General features: G+C 44.6%; 2 protein-coding genes and 1 non-coding gene across 4 annotated transcripts in view; 1 reads left to right on the top strand and 2 right to left on the bottom strand.

Annotated features, from left to right (window-relative positions):
• Positions 1-19,205, top strand: part of CDS2 (CDP-diacylglycerol synthase 2) — a 103,376-nt gene that overhangs the window by 734 nt on the left and 83,437 nt on the right. Inside the window, exon 1 of one of the 2 annotated variants that reach the window (XM_053574858.1) lies at positions 17,132-17,581. The exons of the other annotated variant lie outside the window; for it this stretch is intronic. Coding sequence (XP_053430833.1) covers positions 17,525-17,581 — 57 coding nt within the window. The 5' untranslated portion in view covers positions 17,132-17,524. Of the gene's footprint in view, positions 1-17,131; positions 17,582-19,205 lie in introns of those variants that run through there. 2 annotated transcript variants of the gene reach the window in all.
• Positions 1,550-9,571, bottom strand: PCNA (proliferating cell nuclear antigen). The gene is made up of 6 exons (XM_053574860.1): positions 9,139-9,571; positions 7,799-7,896; positions 7,569-7,636; positions 5,667-5,861; positions 2,021-2,144; positions 1,550-1,935 (listed from the first exon to the last, which is right to left on the bottom strand). Exons 1-6 carry the CDS (start codon positions 9,357-9,359, stop codon positions 1,856-1,858), a joined length of 786 nt encoding a protein of 261 aa, XP_053430835.1. The 5' UTR covers positions 9,360-9,571; the 3' UTR covers positions 1,550-1,855.
• LOC128574388 (small nucleolar RNA SNORA26) lies at positions 11,487-11,608 on the bottom strand. The gene has a single exon (XR_008376756.1). It is a non-coding gene; the product is annotated as a small nucleolar RNA SNORA26 (small nucleolar RNA).

Below are 19,205 nucleotides of genomic sequence, written 5' to 3'. Positions count from 1 at the left end.
AAAAAAAAAGTTTGAGGGGGTGGCGCGTGTGGCTCAGTTGGTAGGGCACCTGCCCCAGGGTGGTGGGTTCGGACCCGCCCCGGCCAAACTGCAACCAAAAAATGGCCGGGCGTTGTGGCAGGCGCCTGTGGTCCCAGCTACTCGGGAGGCTGAAGCAGGAGAATCGCTTAAGCCCAGGAGTTGGAGGTTGCTGTGAGCTGTGTAAGGCCACGGCACCCTACCGAGGGCCATAAAGTGAGACACTGTCTCTACAAAAAAAAAAAAAAAAAAAGTTTGAGGACCCCTGCTCGGGACTAACCACCAGATCTCAACCCCACCAATATATCCCTTGAGTACTCCCACATTCTTGTGGTTCTTTCCCTTTCCTAGTCATTAGGCCTTGTCCATGTAAGAGAGGCCTGCTCACGGGGACATCTTGCCACAAGTTAAGCTTTTAAAAAACTTAGGTTTATTAAAGTATAACTTACATAAAATACAGTTGGATGTTCTGACATTTGCATGCAGTAAGAACCATCACATCTAGATAAAATATTTCCATCGCCCCCCAAGTTCTATCAGGCCCCTTTATAGGCAAGTTTCCTTTTCCACTTGTAGGCACATTGTTGGTAATAAACACTTAGTGGATACAGTGAGTTACAACATCCCATAAGTAGAACTGTTCAACAAAGAAACCAGTCATTTTAACCTACAAAACAAAATACACTGGAAGAAAAGACTATAATAAATTCTCAACATACGGCATGCCAGTGACCTTGTAGTAGTTACTGGGAATGTTAAGTCTTTCTTCACAACTACAGGACCTTCTCATTTTCTTGGTTAGATTTAATGTCCATGTTATTCCAGATACCATCCTTTAAAGGAGTGAAGTCCCAAGAGTCTCCAACTAGAGAAATTTTTGCACATCCATTCTCCTTGAGCCCTTTTTACAGATCTACTGAAATTTCCAAGACTCTTGTAAAAGACTTTCTAGGCTAAAAAGAAAACACTGCACTATAACAATGCTAGTCCTAAAAAGCCCACATAACTTTGAATACATTAAGTTTTTGAAAAGTATTATTGGGGCAGTGCCTGTGGCTCAAGGAGTAGGGCGCCAATCCCATATGCCGAAGGTGGCAGATTCAAACCTAGCCCTGGCCAAAAACCACACACACACACACACAAAAAGAAAAAAGAAAAGTATTATTGTTCACTAACTAAAAGGACAAAATGGTGAAACACATAAGATTTGCCCTACTGTCCCTATTCATTACTTAAGCTCAAATTAGAATAATAAAATAAGTTTGAAAAATGAATCCCTCAAGGTGTCTGCTATTTTATGGTTTTTGGCCGGGGCTGGGTTTGAACCTGCCACCTCTGGCATATGGGACCAGTGCCCTTCCTTGAGCCACAGGTGCCACCCAGGTATCTGCTACTTTAAATTTTTTATTGCTATCTCCACCTGGCAGGTCTAGACTGAAAAACGCATTCTTGTGCAAGGATAGCTAAAGGTGAGAATTTAATAGGATATCCATAAAAGTCATGGTCCAAATGAAGGCACTGCCCTGCAACATTTGAAATTCAGGTAATTTTATTTAAATTGAAAAACAATTCTTAAAGCTGCTAGAGTCAAAGCTTTTTGTATCACAAAAAGTATTCATAAGTAAGGCAAAATATTTCTAGGTTAATAAGACCAGACTGACTGGACTTTTAAGCAAATTGTAGAGAATGGAAGGGAGAAAAAATGGTTATTTACAGAAAATATCTACATTGTACTCAGAAGTACAAATTTGGTGGCAGAAAAGACCTCAGTACATGCTGGCATCTCAAACAGTTCTCAAAGAGCTTAGTTTCATTTTTCCTGTCATTTTGAGAATGCCTAAGATCCTTCTTCATCCTCAATTTTCGGAGCCAAGTAGTACTTCAAATGTCCCATATCAGCAATTTTATACTCTACAACTGAAAGAAAAAAAGGAAAATAGTTAATTACTAAGGAGTAGCACATGTACTACCTACAAAACGATGTTCAAATTTATAATCTTACCAAGGGGTACATCTGCAGACATACTGAGTGTTACAGTAGAAGAGAGTGGAGTGGCTTTTGTGAAGAAGTTCAGGTACCTCAGTGCAAAAGTTAACTGAACTGGCTCGTTCATCTCTATAGTAACCTACAAAGTAAAGCAAAGATTCATCACACTGAAAAAACATCAAGAAAGTTACAGTCCATTAGTTCATAATATATACTAAAAAAACCCTTTACTGGTCATTTTGGAGAGTGCTACAAAATTTATTAAATGACAAGATGAAATATTAATGTATTTTAGCTCTGCAAATCCTAATGACTTATTAAATCTAGACAATGACTATGATGGCTGCTAACATTGCAAAAAACACTCAGACACCTTGTGCCTCTTGCTAGAGGTACAGACTACCACTTTTAAAGTATTCTTACTATCACCCTTAAAACAAACACCCTGAGTATCATTAACCCTCTAGAGATGTAGCTAACAGTTACAGGAAACATATAGGATGTGCTAACACACAGGGATACAATTAGTAAAATCCAGACTTAAGGGATGTATCAACCAATTCCAATGCATGGACTTTACTAAAATCTTGATTCAAACAGACTATGTGAAATAAACAGGAAAATTAAAATACTGAAAAATTCCTTATAAAAGTAATTTTCAGATATGGTCATGTGTACATTTTAGATAATATTAAAATATTTATGGATGAAATAATGAGATTTGAAAAAACCAAGGTTGCAGGGCAGTGGAAATGTGATTCAGGAGATAAAGAATTAGTCCCCGGGGCTTTGTTATTAAATCTTCAAAAAAATCTTTATATAAACTGAGTTTTACCTTTATTTGAACTGAGTGAGAGCTGACAACTCATGCAAAGGATGAGAAAATAATATCTAATATTTATCACAAGCCATTTATGATATGCCAGACACGGCTGGGCAAGCTGGCTCATGCCTGTAGTACTAGCACTCTGGGAGGCTGAGGCAGGTGGACTGCTTAAGGTCAGATTATTCAAGACTAGCCTGAGTAAGAGCTGAAAGCCTATCACTATTTAAAAAAAAAAAAAAAAATTAGCTGGGTGATGTGGTGGGCACCTGTAGTCCCAGCTACTCAGGAGTCTACAGTAGCTATAACCTAGCTGAAGCCATGGCACTTTAGCCTAAACTATGAGACGATGTCTTAAAATAAAAGGCCATGGGGCGGCACCTGTGGCTCAGTGAGCAGGGCGCCGGCCCCATATACCGAGGGTGGCGGGTTCAAACCCAGCCCTGGCCAAACTGCAACAAAAAAATAGCTGGGCGTTGTGGCGGGCGCCTGTAGTCCCAGCTACTCGGGAGGCTGAGGCAGGAGAATTGCCTAAGCCCAGGAGTTGGAGGTTGCTGTGAGCTGTGTGACGCCACCGCACTCTACCGAGGGCAATAAAGTGAGACTCTGTCCCTACAAAAAAAAAAAAAAAAAAAGCCATACATTATAATCCTATGAAGTTAGGACTTTTATTTTTATTTATTTTTTTTTTTTGTAGAGACAGAGTTTCACTGTACCGCCCTTGGTAGAGTGCCATGATGTGACACGGCTCACAGCAACCTGTAACTCTTGGGCTTACGTGATTCTCCTGCCTCAGCCTCCCAAGCAGCTGGGACTAGAGGCGCCCACCACAATGCCAGGCTATTTTTTTGTTGCAGTTTGGTGGGGGCTGGGTTTGAACCTGCCACCCTTGGCATATGGGGCCGGCGCCCTTCTCACTGAACCACAGGCGCCACCCGAGGTTAGGACTTTTAATCATCCTTGATTTACAAAGAGTTTAATTGGTGCTCTGTAGCAGCCTGTATAGCCTATGGCTAGGAGGAGTGAGTTATAAGAAATACCTGTATAGCTCAATAATGGAACACCTTGGTGAAAGGGCATGGAGAGAGATTTAGCTCTCCTAACAATGAGAGCATTGGTGAATTGGCAGTCTCTTCACTTGTGGTGTTGAGGCATGAGATCAGCATACGCTTTCTATCACGAACCTGCTTACTCTGTCTCCTCTCCTGCCTGCAGAACGACGACAGCACGGCGTCTCTCTGCTGAAGATTACTAAGCTCTACTAAAGACTAAGATCTATTTTAAGAAGACTGCTTTACTCTAAGACTCTCTCTCTCTCCTGCTAGATAATCCTCAGGTACCTAAGAGCAATTGTTCCTGAGCAAGGTAGCTTAGTGCTCCACGTCCAGAACCTAGTTAAGCCAGACCCAGGCCCTGACAGTGCTCAAGGTAGCAAGTTCTCTTTTTTTTTACTGTAATTATCAAATATTTGATGCATATTTTATAAGGATATAAAAAAAGCACTTGACTACAGGAAAATCTTGACTTAAGGATATTTAGGAATTACAGTTCTTTATCATTTTATTAAAGGAGGGCTCTCTAAGTACCCGTTCAAGTAGTGGGAAAAATTTAGGTATTTACATGCTAGTCAGTATTTAACATACAATCCAATTCTTTCCAAGTTGCATGGAGTCTTCTTCCTAGCCTTAGAGAGAAGACTCTGTCCTGTTTAACCCTTGATTCCTATAGCCTGTGACTTTGCTTAAATTGTCACTTGGCTTGCTCAACCCCCTTCTCCACCTCCACAATAGAAAAAGTTAACATAAGGATTACGTAAGAGCTGATACTAGCTAGACTTTTATCCCTAACCATATCCTTGTATTGAGTTGCTGTCCTATACGCAATTATTTGGTAAAAGCAGAGTAAATATCTCCAGAAAGCTGAAGATGGGATGCCTACCATCCCAATCCTATCCAAGGGCACATCTGAGTTTGATTCAGAAACCCATTGTATTCTGTGGTTTGTAGAAGAGCTGAATTTGTACTCCCTTCTCACAGATATAATTCTAAATTAGATGGCACTTACATTTGCATATTTCAATATCTTTCAATTTTCAAAAATTACTTGGGATATAATTTTGTCCATTTTTTAATTTTTAGTAATTAACCTAATGTTAAGCAGTATTACAATTCTCTTCAAAGTACTGTATTTCTTTTCTTTTTGAGACAGAGTCTCAAGCTGTCACCCTGGGTAGAGTGCTGTGGCATCATCATAGCTCACAGCAACCTTCAACTCTTGGGCTCAAGCTATCCTCTTGCCTTAGTTTTTTCTATTTTTAGTAGGGACAGGGGTCTTGATTTTTGCTCAGGCTGGTCTTAAACTCATGAGCTCAAGCAATCCACCCACCTTGGCCTCCCAGAGTGCTAGGATTACAAGCGTGAGCCACTGCCCTGGCAAAAGACTCTATTTTCTTTCTTTCTTTTTTTTTTTTTTGTGGTTTTGGCCAGGGCTGGGCTTGAACCCACCACCTCTGGCATACGTGGCCGGCGCCCTACTCCTTTGAGCCACAGTCGCCACCCAAGACTATATTTTCTTTTCTTTCTTTTTTTTTTTTTGTAGAGACAGAGTCTTACTTTATGGCCCTCGGTAGAGTGCCGTGGCCTCACACAGCTCACAGCAACCTCCAACTCCTGGGCTTAAGGGATTCTCTTGCCTCAGCCTCCAGAGTAGCTGGGACTACAGGCGCCCACCACAGCGCCCAGCTATTTTTTGGTTGCAGTTTGGCTGGGGCCGGTGCCTTACCCACTGAGCCACAGGCGCCGCCCGACTATATTTTCTATGTACTTAAAACCTACTTACAGCTTCCTCCTCTTTATCCACATTACTTGTCTGTGACAACTTAATGTTTCCATTCCCAAGTTCTCCACTTGCAGAAAATTTCACTCCATCTTTTGCACAGGAAATTACAACAGCATCTCCAATGTGACTGAGATCTCTGCATATACGTGCAAATTCACCAGAAGGCATCTTTACTACACAGCTGTATTCTTGTTCCTACAAAACAAACAAAATTTTAGAGGTTAATTTGTAGAAATTTAAAGATCTGGCAACTTCACTTTTTCTTTCTCTCTCTTTTTTTTTGAGACAGAGCCTCAAGCTGTCGCCCTGGTAGAAGGCCGTGGCATCACAGAAACTTTCAACTCCTGGGCTCAAGCGATTCTCCTGCCCCCACCTCCCAAGTAGCTGAAACTACAGGCACCGGCCACAACGCCCCAATAATTTTTGGTTGCGGCTGTTGTTGTTTGGCGGGCCCAGGCTGGATTTGAACCCGACAGCTCAGGTGTATGTGGCTGGTGCCTTAGCTGCTTGAGCCACACCTTCATTTTCTTAAGAAAGAACATCTAAATGAGAACTCAGAATTTAGATTAAACATCATTCATGTAATTTCTTAAGATACCTAACTACTCGAAAAATAAATACAGGCTCGGCGCCTGTGGCTCAATGATGGCTGCAACCCAAAAATAGCCGGGCGTTGTGGGGAGTGCCTGTAGTCCCAGCTACTTGGGAGGTGGAGACAGGAGAATCGCTTGAGCCCAGGAGTTGGAGGTTGCTGTGAGCTGTGATGACATGGGACACTACCCAGGGTGACAGCTTGAGAGGCTCTGTCTCAAAAAAAAAAAAAAAAAAAAAGCACAGATCTAAAATATATATTACATTAGAATAATTATACTAAGGAAACCTTTTAGACCAGGTGTGATGGGTCATACCTGCAATCCTAGCACTTTGGGAGGCCAAGGCAGGTGAATTGTTCAGGAGTTCAAGAGAGTTCTCTGACCAAGAGCTAGACTTTTGTCTCCACTAAAAAATAGAAAAACTAGCGTCATGGGCTGGTGCCCACAGTCCCAGCTATTCAGGAGGCTAAGACCAAGGAATTGCTTCAGCCCAGGAGTTTGAGGTTGCTGTGAGCTAGGGCACCATAGCACTCAATCCAAGGCACAGAGTGAGATTCTGTCTCTCCTAAAAATAGAAAAATCAGCCAGGTGCTGTGGTGAGCACCTATAGTCCCAGCTACTCGGGAGGCTGAAGAAAGAGGATCCATGAGGCCAGGAGTTTGAGATTGCTGTGACCTATGATGATGCCACAGCATTCTACCCAGGGTGACACAGTAAGACTCTGCCTCAAATATAAAGCCTTTAGCAATAATGCAGTATCCAGGGCTAACTCAAGAGAACATTATGGTACGGCACAGAAATGATGATCGTGCAAACAGATCTAATTGCTTTCTAAAAGAAAAAAGAACATGATATGGGTTACTTTCAACATCCCATTTTTTTCTCTCCTTTAACGCTGATAAACCCAACTTTAATGTCTTCTGACATAGCTTTAAAACCTACTCTTAATATAAACCAAGCATTCTAGGGGGGGAAAAAATTAAAAAGAGATGCATAGAAATACAAATGAGCACTTGGCAGCAGTGAATTTAACCAGTAATGAATTTTAAATTTGTGTGGGTTAGCAAAACAATGTCAGTCCAAATAATAAAATGTTTCTGAAACATGCATTAGTAGATATATTATACAGTGTGTCCATAAGTTCATGTGCAATTTAAAATTGTACAGTTTTAAATTGCACATGGACTTTATGGACACCTTTATTTCTAGAAAAAGTTCTTTCGGGAAATAGGCCTTAAGTTGTATTCGCTTTATTTAACTATCCTGACCAAATGCAATACCCCCTCTACAATGAGAAACTGATACTCACTGGGATTCCAAGTTGTTCAACATCCAAATCCATTAATTTCATTTCATAGTCTGAAACTTTCTCCTGATCTATCAAAAGAAAGCAAATGTTGAAGAAAAAGTACAAGTTTATATCTATAATGTAAATTTTATAGCCATCACCATCATTATCTTAAAATTCGGAGTTTTAGGAAATGCTGACATTGTATTTTAATTTTCTATAGCATAGCTCTGAGAAAGGGTATAACTTACTTGGTGCTTCAAATACTAGCGCCAAGGTGTCTGCGTTATCTTCAGCCCTTAGTGTAATGATATCTTCATTGCCAGCACATTTTAGTATTTTGGACATGCTAGAATACATAAGACACAGGTTTTAAAAATCAGCATCATCTGCTCAAGATCTAGATTTCTTTCTTGCAGTTTTTGGCCGGGGCTGGGTTTGAACCTGCCACCTCCAGCATATGGGGCCATGCCGGTGCCCTACTCCTTTGAGCCACAGGCGCCGCCCAAGATCTAGATTTCTAATGCAATTTGGAGTTACCATTTTCATCCATCATGGTGAAGGATGTGAATATCGGATCAAACATTTTGGAATTTAATCTGGCAGTATTTATATTAAAACACTCCATCAGCAGAAATCTCACTTCTGGGTAAAATAAAAGAGGAGTATTTTCTGTATTGCAAATCTCTTTAGTGGACAGATTATTCTCTGGCGAAGACAAACATTAAAAATGACCTAACATTAGGGCGGCACCTGTGGCTCAAGGAGTAGGGCGCCGGTCCCATATGCCGGAGGTGGCGGGTTCAAACCCAGCCCCGGCCCAAAACCACACACACACACACACACAAAAAAAAAAAAAAGAAAAAAGTTTGGGTGGCGCCTGTGGCTCAAGGAGTAGGGCGCCAGTCCCGTATGCCGAAGGTGGCGGGTTCAAACCCAGCCCCGGCCAAAAAACCACAAAAAAAAAAAAAAAAAAAAAAAAAATGACCCTAACATTTAAACACGCTGTATATTTCCTGAGTAATTATTTCTTCCAAACCTTTTTAAAGTGTAAGCATATTTCTAAAACTTAATGCACTTGATAGGTAGCAGTAAGAAATTTGAAAGTCACTGCCCTGGAGAAATTTTCCCCCAAGCCCAGGATGTTCAAATGAGCGCCGCGACTTTGCAATGAAACCAGAAACAATCTACTGCCCCCAAGTAGGGGACCCTGGACATTCTGACCAAGGCACATCAAATTGTGGCTAACCCATTCGAAGTCACTGGCATTTAATGAGCAAAGAAGTCTGAACAGTTTTCCTGGCACTACAGAAAAGCCGGTCATTTTCCCGCCACCACTCGCTTTGTGACTTTGGCGCGAAAAAACCCGGTTCGCGGTATATCCAGCGCGGGCTTTTCAGAACCGCGTTCTCCTTCGGGCTTCGCCGCCCCCCCACCACATCGCAGGCCAATGAGAAGGCGCAGATGGGCCGCACCAGCCAATGAGAGTTCGGCTAGGAGGCGCTCCCGCCAGGAACCGGAGATGCCGCTGGGCCCCGGCCCCGGCCCTGCTCACCAGTGCCCTGAACTCACTATCAACCCCGGGACCCACCTGGTGAGGTTCACACCCATAGCCAGGTTTCGGTCGCAGCGGTACGTGTCGAAGCCCTCGGAGCGCAGGGTGAGCTGCACCAACGAAACGTGGGACGAATCCATGCTCTGCAGGTTCACGCCGCTGGAGCTGATGTCCCAGCAGGCCTCGTTGATAAGGTCCTTCAGTGCCTCCAACACCTTCTTCAGGATGGAGCCCTGGACTAGGCGCGCCTCGAACATGGTGATGGAGTCGCAATGACGCGGCTACAGGTGGGTGGAAAGGAAGGTCTGGCCGGTTTTGGTTTCACGAGGCTGAGGGCGAGAAGGTGGACGCAGAAACGAGAGCCTAAGAGGAAGACGACGATCAGGCAGCTACCCCAGCAACGGTTTAATGCCGCCGAGTCCTCAAGCGCGCGCTGTTCTCCTGCGTCTAGAGTTGCGACGTCATCACGTTGTCCTGCCCACAGCCCGGACGGAGAGACGCTAGGACCAATAGTGTCCCTGCTTCGCACGAAGACCGCCACCCCGAACATCTATTGGAGGATGCGGTCACAGGGGCGGGGCAGGGGCGCTCGGCACTGGGCAGTGGGCGGAGTGATCTTCCGCTGGTCTCCCCGCCTTTTTGTCTAATTCTTGAGGCGGGGTTTAAGGCTAATTGGGGCGTCCGTAAAGGTCAGGGTCAGGCCCAGGCACGTGAACGTAGGGCCCTAGCTTTTTTATTTTTTTTTTTTGAGAGAGAATCACACTCTGTTGCTGTGGGTAGAGTGCCGAGTCTATAGCTCACTGCAACCTCAAATTTTTGGTTTAAAAGCGATTCTCCTGCCTCAGCCTCCGGAGCAGCTGGGACTACAGGGACCAGCTAGGATGGCCCGCTAGTTTTTTCTAGTTTTAGAAAAAGGAGACGGATCGCCTTTTGCTCAGGCTGGTCTGGAATTCATGAGCTCAGGTAATCCACCACCTGTGCCTCCCAGGGTGCTAGGCTTACCGGCGTGAGCTGTGGGGCTTTGCCGGGCCCCAGCTTTATAGTGCTCTCTTCAGCCTCCCGGAGAAGTTGGGGGTGGGTGTAGAAAGTTTCCAGTCCGGAAAGTGAAATGCAAATTAGACCTACCAGGAGGGAAAGCCGTCTTCTATCCGGAGGAGTACACCGGCTTTATACTGGGTGTACATAAAGTTCATGTGCAATTTAAATTTAAACTTTATGTCCACCTTATATATGCACTTTATTTTTGCTGTGTGTGTGTGAGACACAGGCTCACTTTTTCGCCCTGGGCAGAGTGCCGCGCACAGCAACCTTAAACTCCTGAGCTCCAGAGATCCTCCTGCTTCATTTTCCCCGGTAGCTGGGACTACAGGCACCCGCCCAACACCCGGCTATTTTTTTTCTCTCGTTTTTGAGACAAGAGTCTGTGTCGCCCTAGGTAGAGCCGTGGCGTCACAGCTCACAGCAACCTTCAACTCTTGGGCTTAAGCGATTCTCTTTCCTCAGCCTCAATCCTAGGTGGGATTACAGGCGCCCGCCATAACGCCTGGCTATTTTTGTTGTAGTTGTTTGGCAGGCCCGGGCCGCGTTCGAACCCTCCAGCCCCGGGGTATGTGGCTGGCGCCCTAGCTGCTGAGTTACAGTCGCGAAGCCCGGGCTGGTTTTTCAATTCAATTTTTAGTAGAGACGGGAGTGCGCTGGGGGTGTCTCGATCTTGCTCAGGCTGGACTCCTGAGCTAAAGCGCGTTTCACCTGCTTCAGCCTCCCAGAATGCTAGATTACAGGAGTGAACCGCCGCGCCCGGCCTTATTTTGCTATTTTACAAGAAGTGATTCTCTCCTAAAAGTGTCAAACGATAAAGAAGTAATACAGTTTGGTTAAAGGTGATTTCCATCCACTATTTCTGAACATCCCCACAGGCATACCAAGTTCATAAAAATCACTCAAACTTTACTGTATCCAGTCATTTTAAGTTTTTTTAAAAAACACAAATTCACATTTAAAAAGTCATTCATTCCAGGCTAGGGGTGGTGGCAGGCATCTATAATCTCAGCACTTTGGGAGGCTGAGGTGGGAGGATCCCTTGACAGGAGTTGGAGGGTGCAGTGAGTTATGACAACCCCCACCACTGCACTTTAGCTTGGGCAAAAGAGCGAGAAGTCTTCATTTTGTAAAGACTTCTCCAAAATACTTAACAAAGTACATTTAACTTTTCATTTTTTGAGATAGTATCTCTGTCACCCAGGCTATCATCATAGCTTGCTGCAGCCTCCAACTCCTGGGCTCAAGCCAGCCTCTGGTCTCTGTCTCACCAGAGTACTTCCTCCCCTTTCCTTTCTACTTCCGCCTTTCCCTTCTCCTCCCCTCCTTCCTTTCCCTCTTTTTCTTTTTCTGGCTCAGCTGTGAATCCTCATAGGAATTTTTTTGTCTCTTCTCTGGGTTTTATGGAGACTTACTTTACACTTCTGTATTAGCTTCTTAAAGCATTGCATCAACCTTAAAAGGGCACAGGAAAGGGCATCTCCTTTTGGTATTTCATATGTACTTTGTTGAATTTAAGATACTTTCAATGTAAGATGTAAAATTATTTTATGTAATATAAGAATGAAAATACAACTGTCCAACTATTATATAATCTGGGAGACTGAGGTGGGTGGATTGTTTGAGCTCAGGAGAGACCAGCCTGAGCAAGAGTGAGACCCCATCTCTACTAAAAGTAGAAAAAACTAACCAGGCTTTGTGGCAGGTGCCTGTAGTCCCAGCTACTTGGGAGGTTGAGGCAAGGAGTTTGAGGTTGCTGTGAGCTGTGATGCCATGTCACTTTACCCAGGGTCACAGAGTAAGACTCTGTCTCAACCCCACCTCCCACCCCCCAAAACAAAAAGCAACAACAACAAAAAAACTATTATACAATGCTTTTTCACTTAGAATTTCTATTTTGGTTTTTTTTTTTTTTTTGCAGTTTTTTGGCCGGGGCTGGGTTTGAACCCAGCACCTCTGGTATATGGGGCTGGCGCCCTACTCATTTGAGCCACAGGCACCACCCAGAATTTCTATTTTGTAATTAAAAGAACTTTAAAAACATTTTACCATATATTGCTCTTATGCATATATAAAAAATAAACAAAATAAATTGGTTAAGGCATTCATATTTCTCCACATTCAGATTCCCACTCAGCAGCTGATACTGCTGTTTTTCCATATAATATTACACTCTGTATTGTAAAGGTACTGATGATGCAGCATTTCCAAGAGTGCTACTCTGTTATTTCTTGCAATCCTCTGCCACCAATTTGTAAGTTTTGATGAAGGCACTTTCTTGCTTTATGTGTGATTGACTACATTTTTGCATGTGTCTCATTATCTAAACATAATACAACTTTATCTATTTGTGGGTATTTTCTTTTCTTTTCCTTTTAGAGACGAGTCTCATTCTATCACCCTTAGTAGAGTGCTGTGGCGTCACAGCTCACAGCAGCCTTCAACTCCTAGGCTTAGGTGATTCTCTTGCCTCAGCCTCCTGAGTAGCTGGGACTACAGGCGCCCGACACAACGCCTGACTATTTGTTTTGTTGCAGTTTGGCTGGGGCCAGGTTCGAACCCCTCACCCTCGGTATATGGGGCCAGTGCCCTACCCACTGAGCCACAGGTGCCACCCATATTTGTGGGTATTTTCTTTTCCTGGGTCCCGTAAACACTCAGTTCCTTTGCAAAATGTGGAATGTGTTCATTCCTTCAATGAAGAACATTTACTTTCCTAATAACAACTAATAACAAATGTATATCTTTTGCTACTCTGTTTTAGTGCCCTCAGATTACATAATAACATTTTGATTTAATGCCAAACTCTACCAGTCTGGTGCGGTGGCTCATGCCTGTAATCCTAGCACTCTGGGAGGCCAAGACTAGTGGACTGCTTGAGCTCAGGAGTTCACACACCTGTAGTCCCAGCTATTCAGGGAGGCTGAGGCAAGAGGATCACTTGAACCCAGGAATTTAAGGTTGCTGTGAGCTTTTTCTGTCAGAAAAAAGAAAATAACATAAGCTCTACCCATGTGGTACCCCCCAGGTACCTGAACCTGTTGAAATGAAGACATGAAAATGGCTACAACCCAATTTGTGGTCAGAGAAGGGCCTCTCTAAGGAGGCAGGATTTTATCAGAGAAGCTAGCTTTTTTTTTGGTCGAGGCCAGGTTTGAACCCGCCACCTCCGGCATATGGGGCCAGCGCCCTACTCCTTGAGCCACAGGGTGCCGCCCTAGCTTTTGGAGGGGAAGAAAGAATGTTTTTGGTTGACAGAATAGCATGATTACAAGTACAGAATGCTTAGAAGATGTTCAGACAAAAGTTGGTTGTAGAACTCTAAGACTGATGTATCTGGAGCACAATGAACAATGGAGAGAGTGGTGCAAGGTAAGGTTGCAAAGAAAGCTGAGGTGAGATCTTACAGGTCTTTGTAGGCCTTTTATAAGTGTAAGGGAAAGTTATCAAAAATAGGTCTTTGACATGAACCAATTGGCATTTTAAGAGGATGACTTTTGGACTTTTGGATGGAAGATGTGGCTCCTGCCTGTAATCCTAGCCCTCTTGAGAGGCCAAGGTGGGAAGATCACTTGAGCCCCACCAGCCCAAGAGTTCAAGGTTGCTGTGAACTACGATGACTCCATAGCACTCTATCAGGGCAACTGAGTGAGACTCTGTCTCTCTCAAAAAAACCAAAACAAAAAGAGGATCACTTTAAGGTAAAGGTACTATTTAATCAGTGGGAGAAAGAATGAATTAAGTAAATTTTGATTAAATGATTGGTTAAACTGCTAGAAAGGAATAAAGTTATGGATTATTCCTAATAACCATTTACCAAACTAAATTCCAGGCACATTAAAGAATTCAAATCCAAATAAAGTTTACCCAATAAGAAATGGAAAAATAGGCTTGGCGCCTGGAGCTCAGGTTAGGGCACCGGCCACATACACTGGGGCTGGTAGGTTGGAACCTGCCCAGGGCCTGCTAAACAATAACAACTACAACAAAAAAAATAGCTGGGTGTTGTGGTGGGTGCCTGTAGTCCCAGCTGCTTGGGAGGCTGAGGAAAGAGAATTGCTTAAGCTCTAGAGTTGGAGGTTGCTGTGAACTGTGACGCCCCAGCACTCTACTGAGGGCAACATAGTGAGACTCTGTCTAAACAAACAAAAAAAAAGAAATGGAAAAATAATTTAGTAAATATTAATGAGATATTTCTGTGTGCTTTTTAACCATAAAAGGAAAAAAACCCACAAAAACACAGGAATGATTTTATAAGTTTAAAAAACTTCAGTATGACTACAAGCACTGTATTGATTAGTATACTTTAGGTTTTAGTGACAGAGAACTCAAACTAATAAGGAGAAAAGGGAGATTTATTTAAAGAAAAATCCAGAGGCATCTGTCTTCCAGTGTCTGGTCCTAATCTTAGTGCATATGTGAAAAATTTTGTTAACCACATTAACAAGTAAAGAAATGTACATACCATATTAATAAGTCGTGTTAACACCCAGTGTTAGTAAAGATTCAAGGAAATAGGCACATATTCACTAAGATTAGGACAGGACACTGGAAGACAGATGCCTCTTTTTGTTTAGGTAAATAAATCCCCCCCCCCCCTTGCTTTTTTTGCAGTTTTTGGCCAGGTCGGGTTTGAACCCGCCACCTCTGGTATATGGGATGGGGCTGGCGCCCTACTCCTTTGAGCCAATACATTTCCCTTTCTATAATTGAGGGAGAAGTCCTAAAGCTGGCCAAAGGCCTATTTGCATGACTTCTACCTGATCCCTGTTCTTCACAGAACTGACTTCAACAGTATCCTTGATCTGAGCTTAGTTAACCTGGGAGGGCTGAGCATGACAGACAAGTCTGTTCAGACCAAATTTTAGGGCGTTATCTATCCTAATAATGATACTGTGCATTCTATAACTCTGACATATAGTTTCCCAGCCTTCTATGTATTAGGCTGGGTTTTAAGGAGAACAGATGAGCTTTCAGAAGACTGATGTGATGCTCACATCACTCACGTGTACCCCTAAAGGCAAGGTTCTGGATACTGACATCTCCACATATCTCAGAAGATCTTGTGACCTGTCACCGTCTTGATGTCCTTTTAGGTCCTTTAGAAAATAATTCTTGCTTAACTTATCCAAAAGGCGGGCAGCGCCTGTGGCTCAAGGAGTAGGGCGCCGGTCCCATATGCCGGAGGTGGTGAGTTCAAACCCAGCCCCGGCCAAAAAACCAAAAAGAAAAAAAAAAAAAAACTTATCCAAAAGGTTTCTGGTTTTTATTTTTATTTTATTTATTTATTTATTTATTTATAGACAGTCTCATTATGTTGCCCTTAGAGGGCTGTGGCATCAGAATTCACAGCAATCTCCAACTCTTGGGCTCAAATGATCCTCCCAAGTAGCTGGGACTACAGGCGCCCACCACAACACCTGGCTATTTTTTGTTGCAGTTATCATTGTTGGTTAGCTGGCCCAGGCTGGGTTCGAACCTGCCAACTTTGGTGTACATGGCTGGCGCCATAACCTCTGTGCTACAGGCGCCAAACCAGGTTTCTCGTTTTTAGATCATAAAGGTCCACTAATACAGCTACTGAGGAGGCTGAGGCAAGAGAATCACCTAAGCCCAAGAGCTGGAGGTTGCTGTGAGCTGTGACGCCATGGCACTCTATCGAGGGGGATAAAGTGAGACTCTGTCTCAAAACAACAACAACAACAACACAAAATCAACCAACCAAACAAACAAAAAAGTCCATTAATACTAGTCAAAATGATAGTCATGTGGTTCTCGATGGATTAAATGAGCTTTAAAATTACTATCAGCATTATAAATAAAGTAACAACAAAAGACAAACATAAAAAGCTAAGTTTCTCTAAGTAAATTATGAACTGAGAGTGTATCTGTCTCTCCCACCCCTGAAAGAAAAAAAAACAAAACATACAAGTATTTGTGCAATGTTGAATTCAAGCAGGCATTAGGTAGGTAGGGCTTGGTAGCAAATATACCTGTGTTCTAATCCTTTTTTATTTTCTTTAGTGTCGTATTATTATAAGGATACATAGAGCGACGTTACATTGTTTGCGTTTCTTGCTGTGGTTTTTTTTTGAGACGGGAGTCTCAAGCTGTCATCCTTGGTAGAATGCTGTACCATCACAGCTCACAGCAACCTTAAACTCTTTGGCTGAGCGATTCTCTTGCCTCCGCCTCCCAAGTAGCTGGGACTACAGGTGCCCACCACAACGCCCAGTTATTTTTGTTGTTGTCATTGTTGTTTTAGCAGGCCCAGGCTGGGTTCGAACCCACCAGCCAGCCTTGGTTTATGTGGCCGGCGCCCTACCAACTGATTTGCGGGCGCTGCCTGTGTTCTAATTCTTACTAAGCACTTTCTAGCCAAGAAATGTTGGCTAAACAATTTTCCTTTTAAAGTTTTAGATTCATTCAAAAAAGCACTTGAGATGTGGGAGGGACACAAGAGGGATCCCAGTAAACAAAACTAGGTAGCATTCTTGCCCACCCAAATGTCTTTCAGTAGTCCAGAAGACAAGAAATTTGAAACACAGAAGTAAAGCTTATCCGTAAAATGAAAATAATACCCACTTCCAAGCGATATGTGGATTAAATGAGACGAACTAAAACGATTATTAAACTCAGTTCCTACACACGATCAGCGCCCGCCTGGCAAAGCAACGCAGACTTAAGTTTGGGTTTCTCTTACCACGTGATAAGTGGTAATGGCCTTTATCAGGCCGGCTCTACTGGTCTTCCCACTCAGAGTCCAAGAATCTACTTTGGAGTGTGAGGGCTGAGACCGGCTGAGGCCGGCTGGTACATGAGGGCACGCGAGGACCCGCACCGCCTGGGCCTCCGACGAGCGCCCCTTCCTTTCAGTAACCGGTTACTGTCAGGACGCAGGCGCCAACCTCTTGCATTCACAGCTGGAGCTCCCCATTGGCTAATCTCTCAAGGGAGCGCCCGCTTTTTCCCGCCTACTCACTCTGCTGTCCAATGTGCGTCTTTCTATTCTGCGCCGCTCCGCCTCCGGCGACCCGCCTCCCTGGTGTCTCGGCGCTTTTAGCGCTTCTGGGTGATGGCGGCGGTGCGCCTGCGCGTTCGCTCTGAGCCCTCCTCCCGGGAGGGGGAGCTAGCGGGCCAGAGCTAGGGACTGTCCGCCGAGCTCTGTCCGGGTGAAAGGGTGGCGGCGCCGCAGGCTGCCGGCCGGGCTGCGGAGGGGGCTGCGGAGGGGCCTGCGAGCCGCTACGGGGCCGCGCGCCGCTCGGGCGGGGCGGGGCGGGGCCGGGCGGGGCCAGTCGAGGGAGCTCGCGCGTGCCCGCACAGGCCTATCACTCTCGGCTGCTGAGCTACCTGCCTGCGGCGACGTCTGTCAGGAATCTCCAGCATGACTGAACTGAGGCAAAGGGTGGCCCATGGGCTGGATGCACCGCCCGAGGACAAGGTAGTGGCGGCATCGGGTGGGCGCGGTCAGGACAGCGGTGCTCCCCGGAGGCCCGCGGGTGATGCGCGTAGAGGTGTAGTCTTTGCCCTTTGACCCTTTGTCGCGGTCCGGCCTGGGCAGCACAGTGGGTCCCCGGGCGCGCTGGTCAGCGGTCAGCAGTCGAGGTTCTGAGTCTAGTTGGGGTGGTACCTTCCGGTCTCAGCTAGGCGCACACCTGGAGTTGCGCCCCGCCTCCTGTCCTCAGGGCTGGTTGAGGGGTCCCCCCTCCCAGCCTCCCCAAGGCCTTCCTGGGTGTGAAAATGTGGAGACCTCACAGAGCCTTCTGTGGGAGGCGTCTCCTCTGAGCGTGACTTGGGCTTTCCTTTCCCTTTTAAAATGTCATTGTTTTTATCGTTTTGGGAGGAAAGGTGGGAATCAAGACAAGGCCATAGGATTTGCCTCGTAGGAGATTTAAATCCTTCCTTGGAAGTGAAATCGTTGACTTTGAGCAGAGGGGTGTCTTAGGCAGTGAACTAGCTCTCTGCAGGTGTTGGAGGGTATGCTCCGATGGATGAGCTTGTTTCCTGCGCCAGTGTGGGCACTGTTGGGGCAGGGGAAAGTGGGAAGGAGGCCATCTTGGTCGGGACACAGCCGTGTGGGGGTGAGGGATGGGAGAGCAGACTCCTTTGGCTGAGATGAAAGGTTTGTATAGGGAAGTTGGTGGAGAGTGGTTGTATTATTGTGGACGTTGTCTGACACCATAAAGGTTGGGACTTTGTAGTAGTATCTGTGCTTTTCAAGTTAGCAGTAGTCAGGAGCTATGTATTTGAAAGATTGACCTCATATGGAATGGACCAAGGGAGCTGGACCAGAATGCTGAAGACTGGTTCAGTCAGGGTTTGCCAAGGGGTGATCTGCAGGTTTTTTCTTTGGTTCACAGGTTGCCTTCAAAACCAGAAAATTTCTCTTGACATCTGAATTTCTTCCCTATCTTGAATAATCGGAGAGTCTGCCATTACTTTCTCACCCAGTTACTAATTGGCTGGAGCTGAGGATCATCTGTTCCTACCAATCTTTGCTCCTTACACCGTGCCCACAGCTCCCACTTACATAGCCTGTAAAAGATTACTGGAGGAAAGGGACATTAGGGAGACACTACAAAGAAGTAAAGCACAGGGTTTAGTGACAGTGTCAACAGAGCAGTTACACTAGGAGGAATGTTTTGGGTGAAAGATAATGCTTTTTTTTTTCCTTATATTTCTCTGTTCAAAGATAATCGGGTTTTAAATAATGTTGTTATTGTTGTCAGCAGATCATCCAAGGAGAGCTATCCACGTTGATTTTTAGAACATATTTTGGAGAAAATTTAGGGCTGGGGTGCAGTCTAGGAGTTGCTTGCAGAGACAGGATACTTTGAAGTCTCTGATTGTTCCACTGAATATCCTAGTTTGTCCTGAAGGAATTCTGGGTCACCTTGTATACTGCTGGTTGGTGACTACACACGTTTGGAGGCTCTATAGGGCTGTTTAAAGGTGAGCTCATACTGGATGTCAGTATGACTTTGTGGGCCTAGAAGGTGCGAAAAGACAGAGGAAAAAAGGCGTGATAATAGCTGGTGAGCTTTATTTTTGAAAAGTTAACTACT

Source organism: Nycticebus coucang, chromosome 21 (genome assembly GCF_027406575.1).
Source record: "Nycticebus coucang isolate mNycCou1 chromosome 21, mNycCou1.pri, whole genome shotgun sequence".
Taxonomy (NCBI): domain Eukaryota; kingdom Metazoa; phylum Chordata; class Mammalia; order Primates; family Lorisidae; genus Nycticebus; species Nycticebus coucang.
The sequence above is the reverse complement of the archived record's forward strand: the minus strand, read 5'-3'. Positions and strand labels throughout refer to the sequence as shown.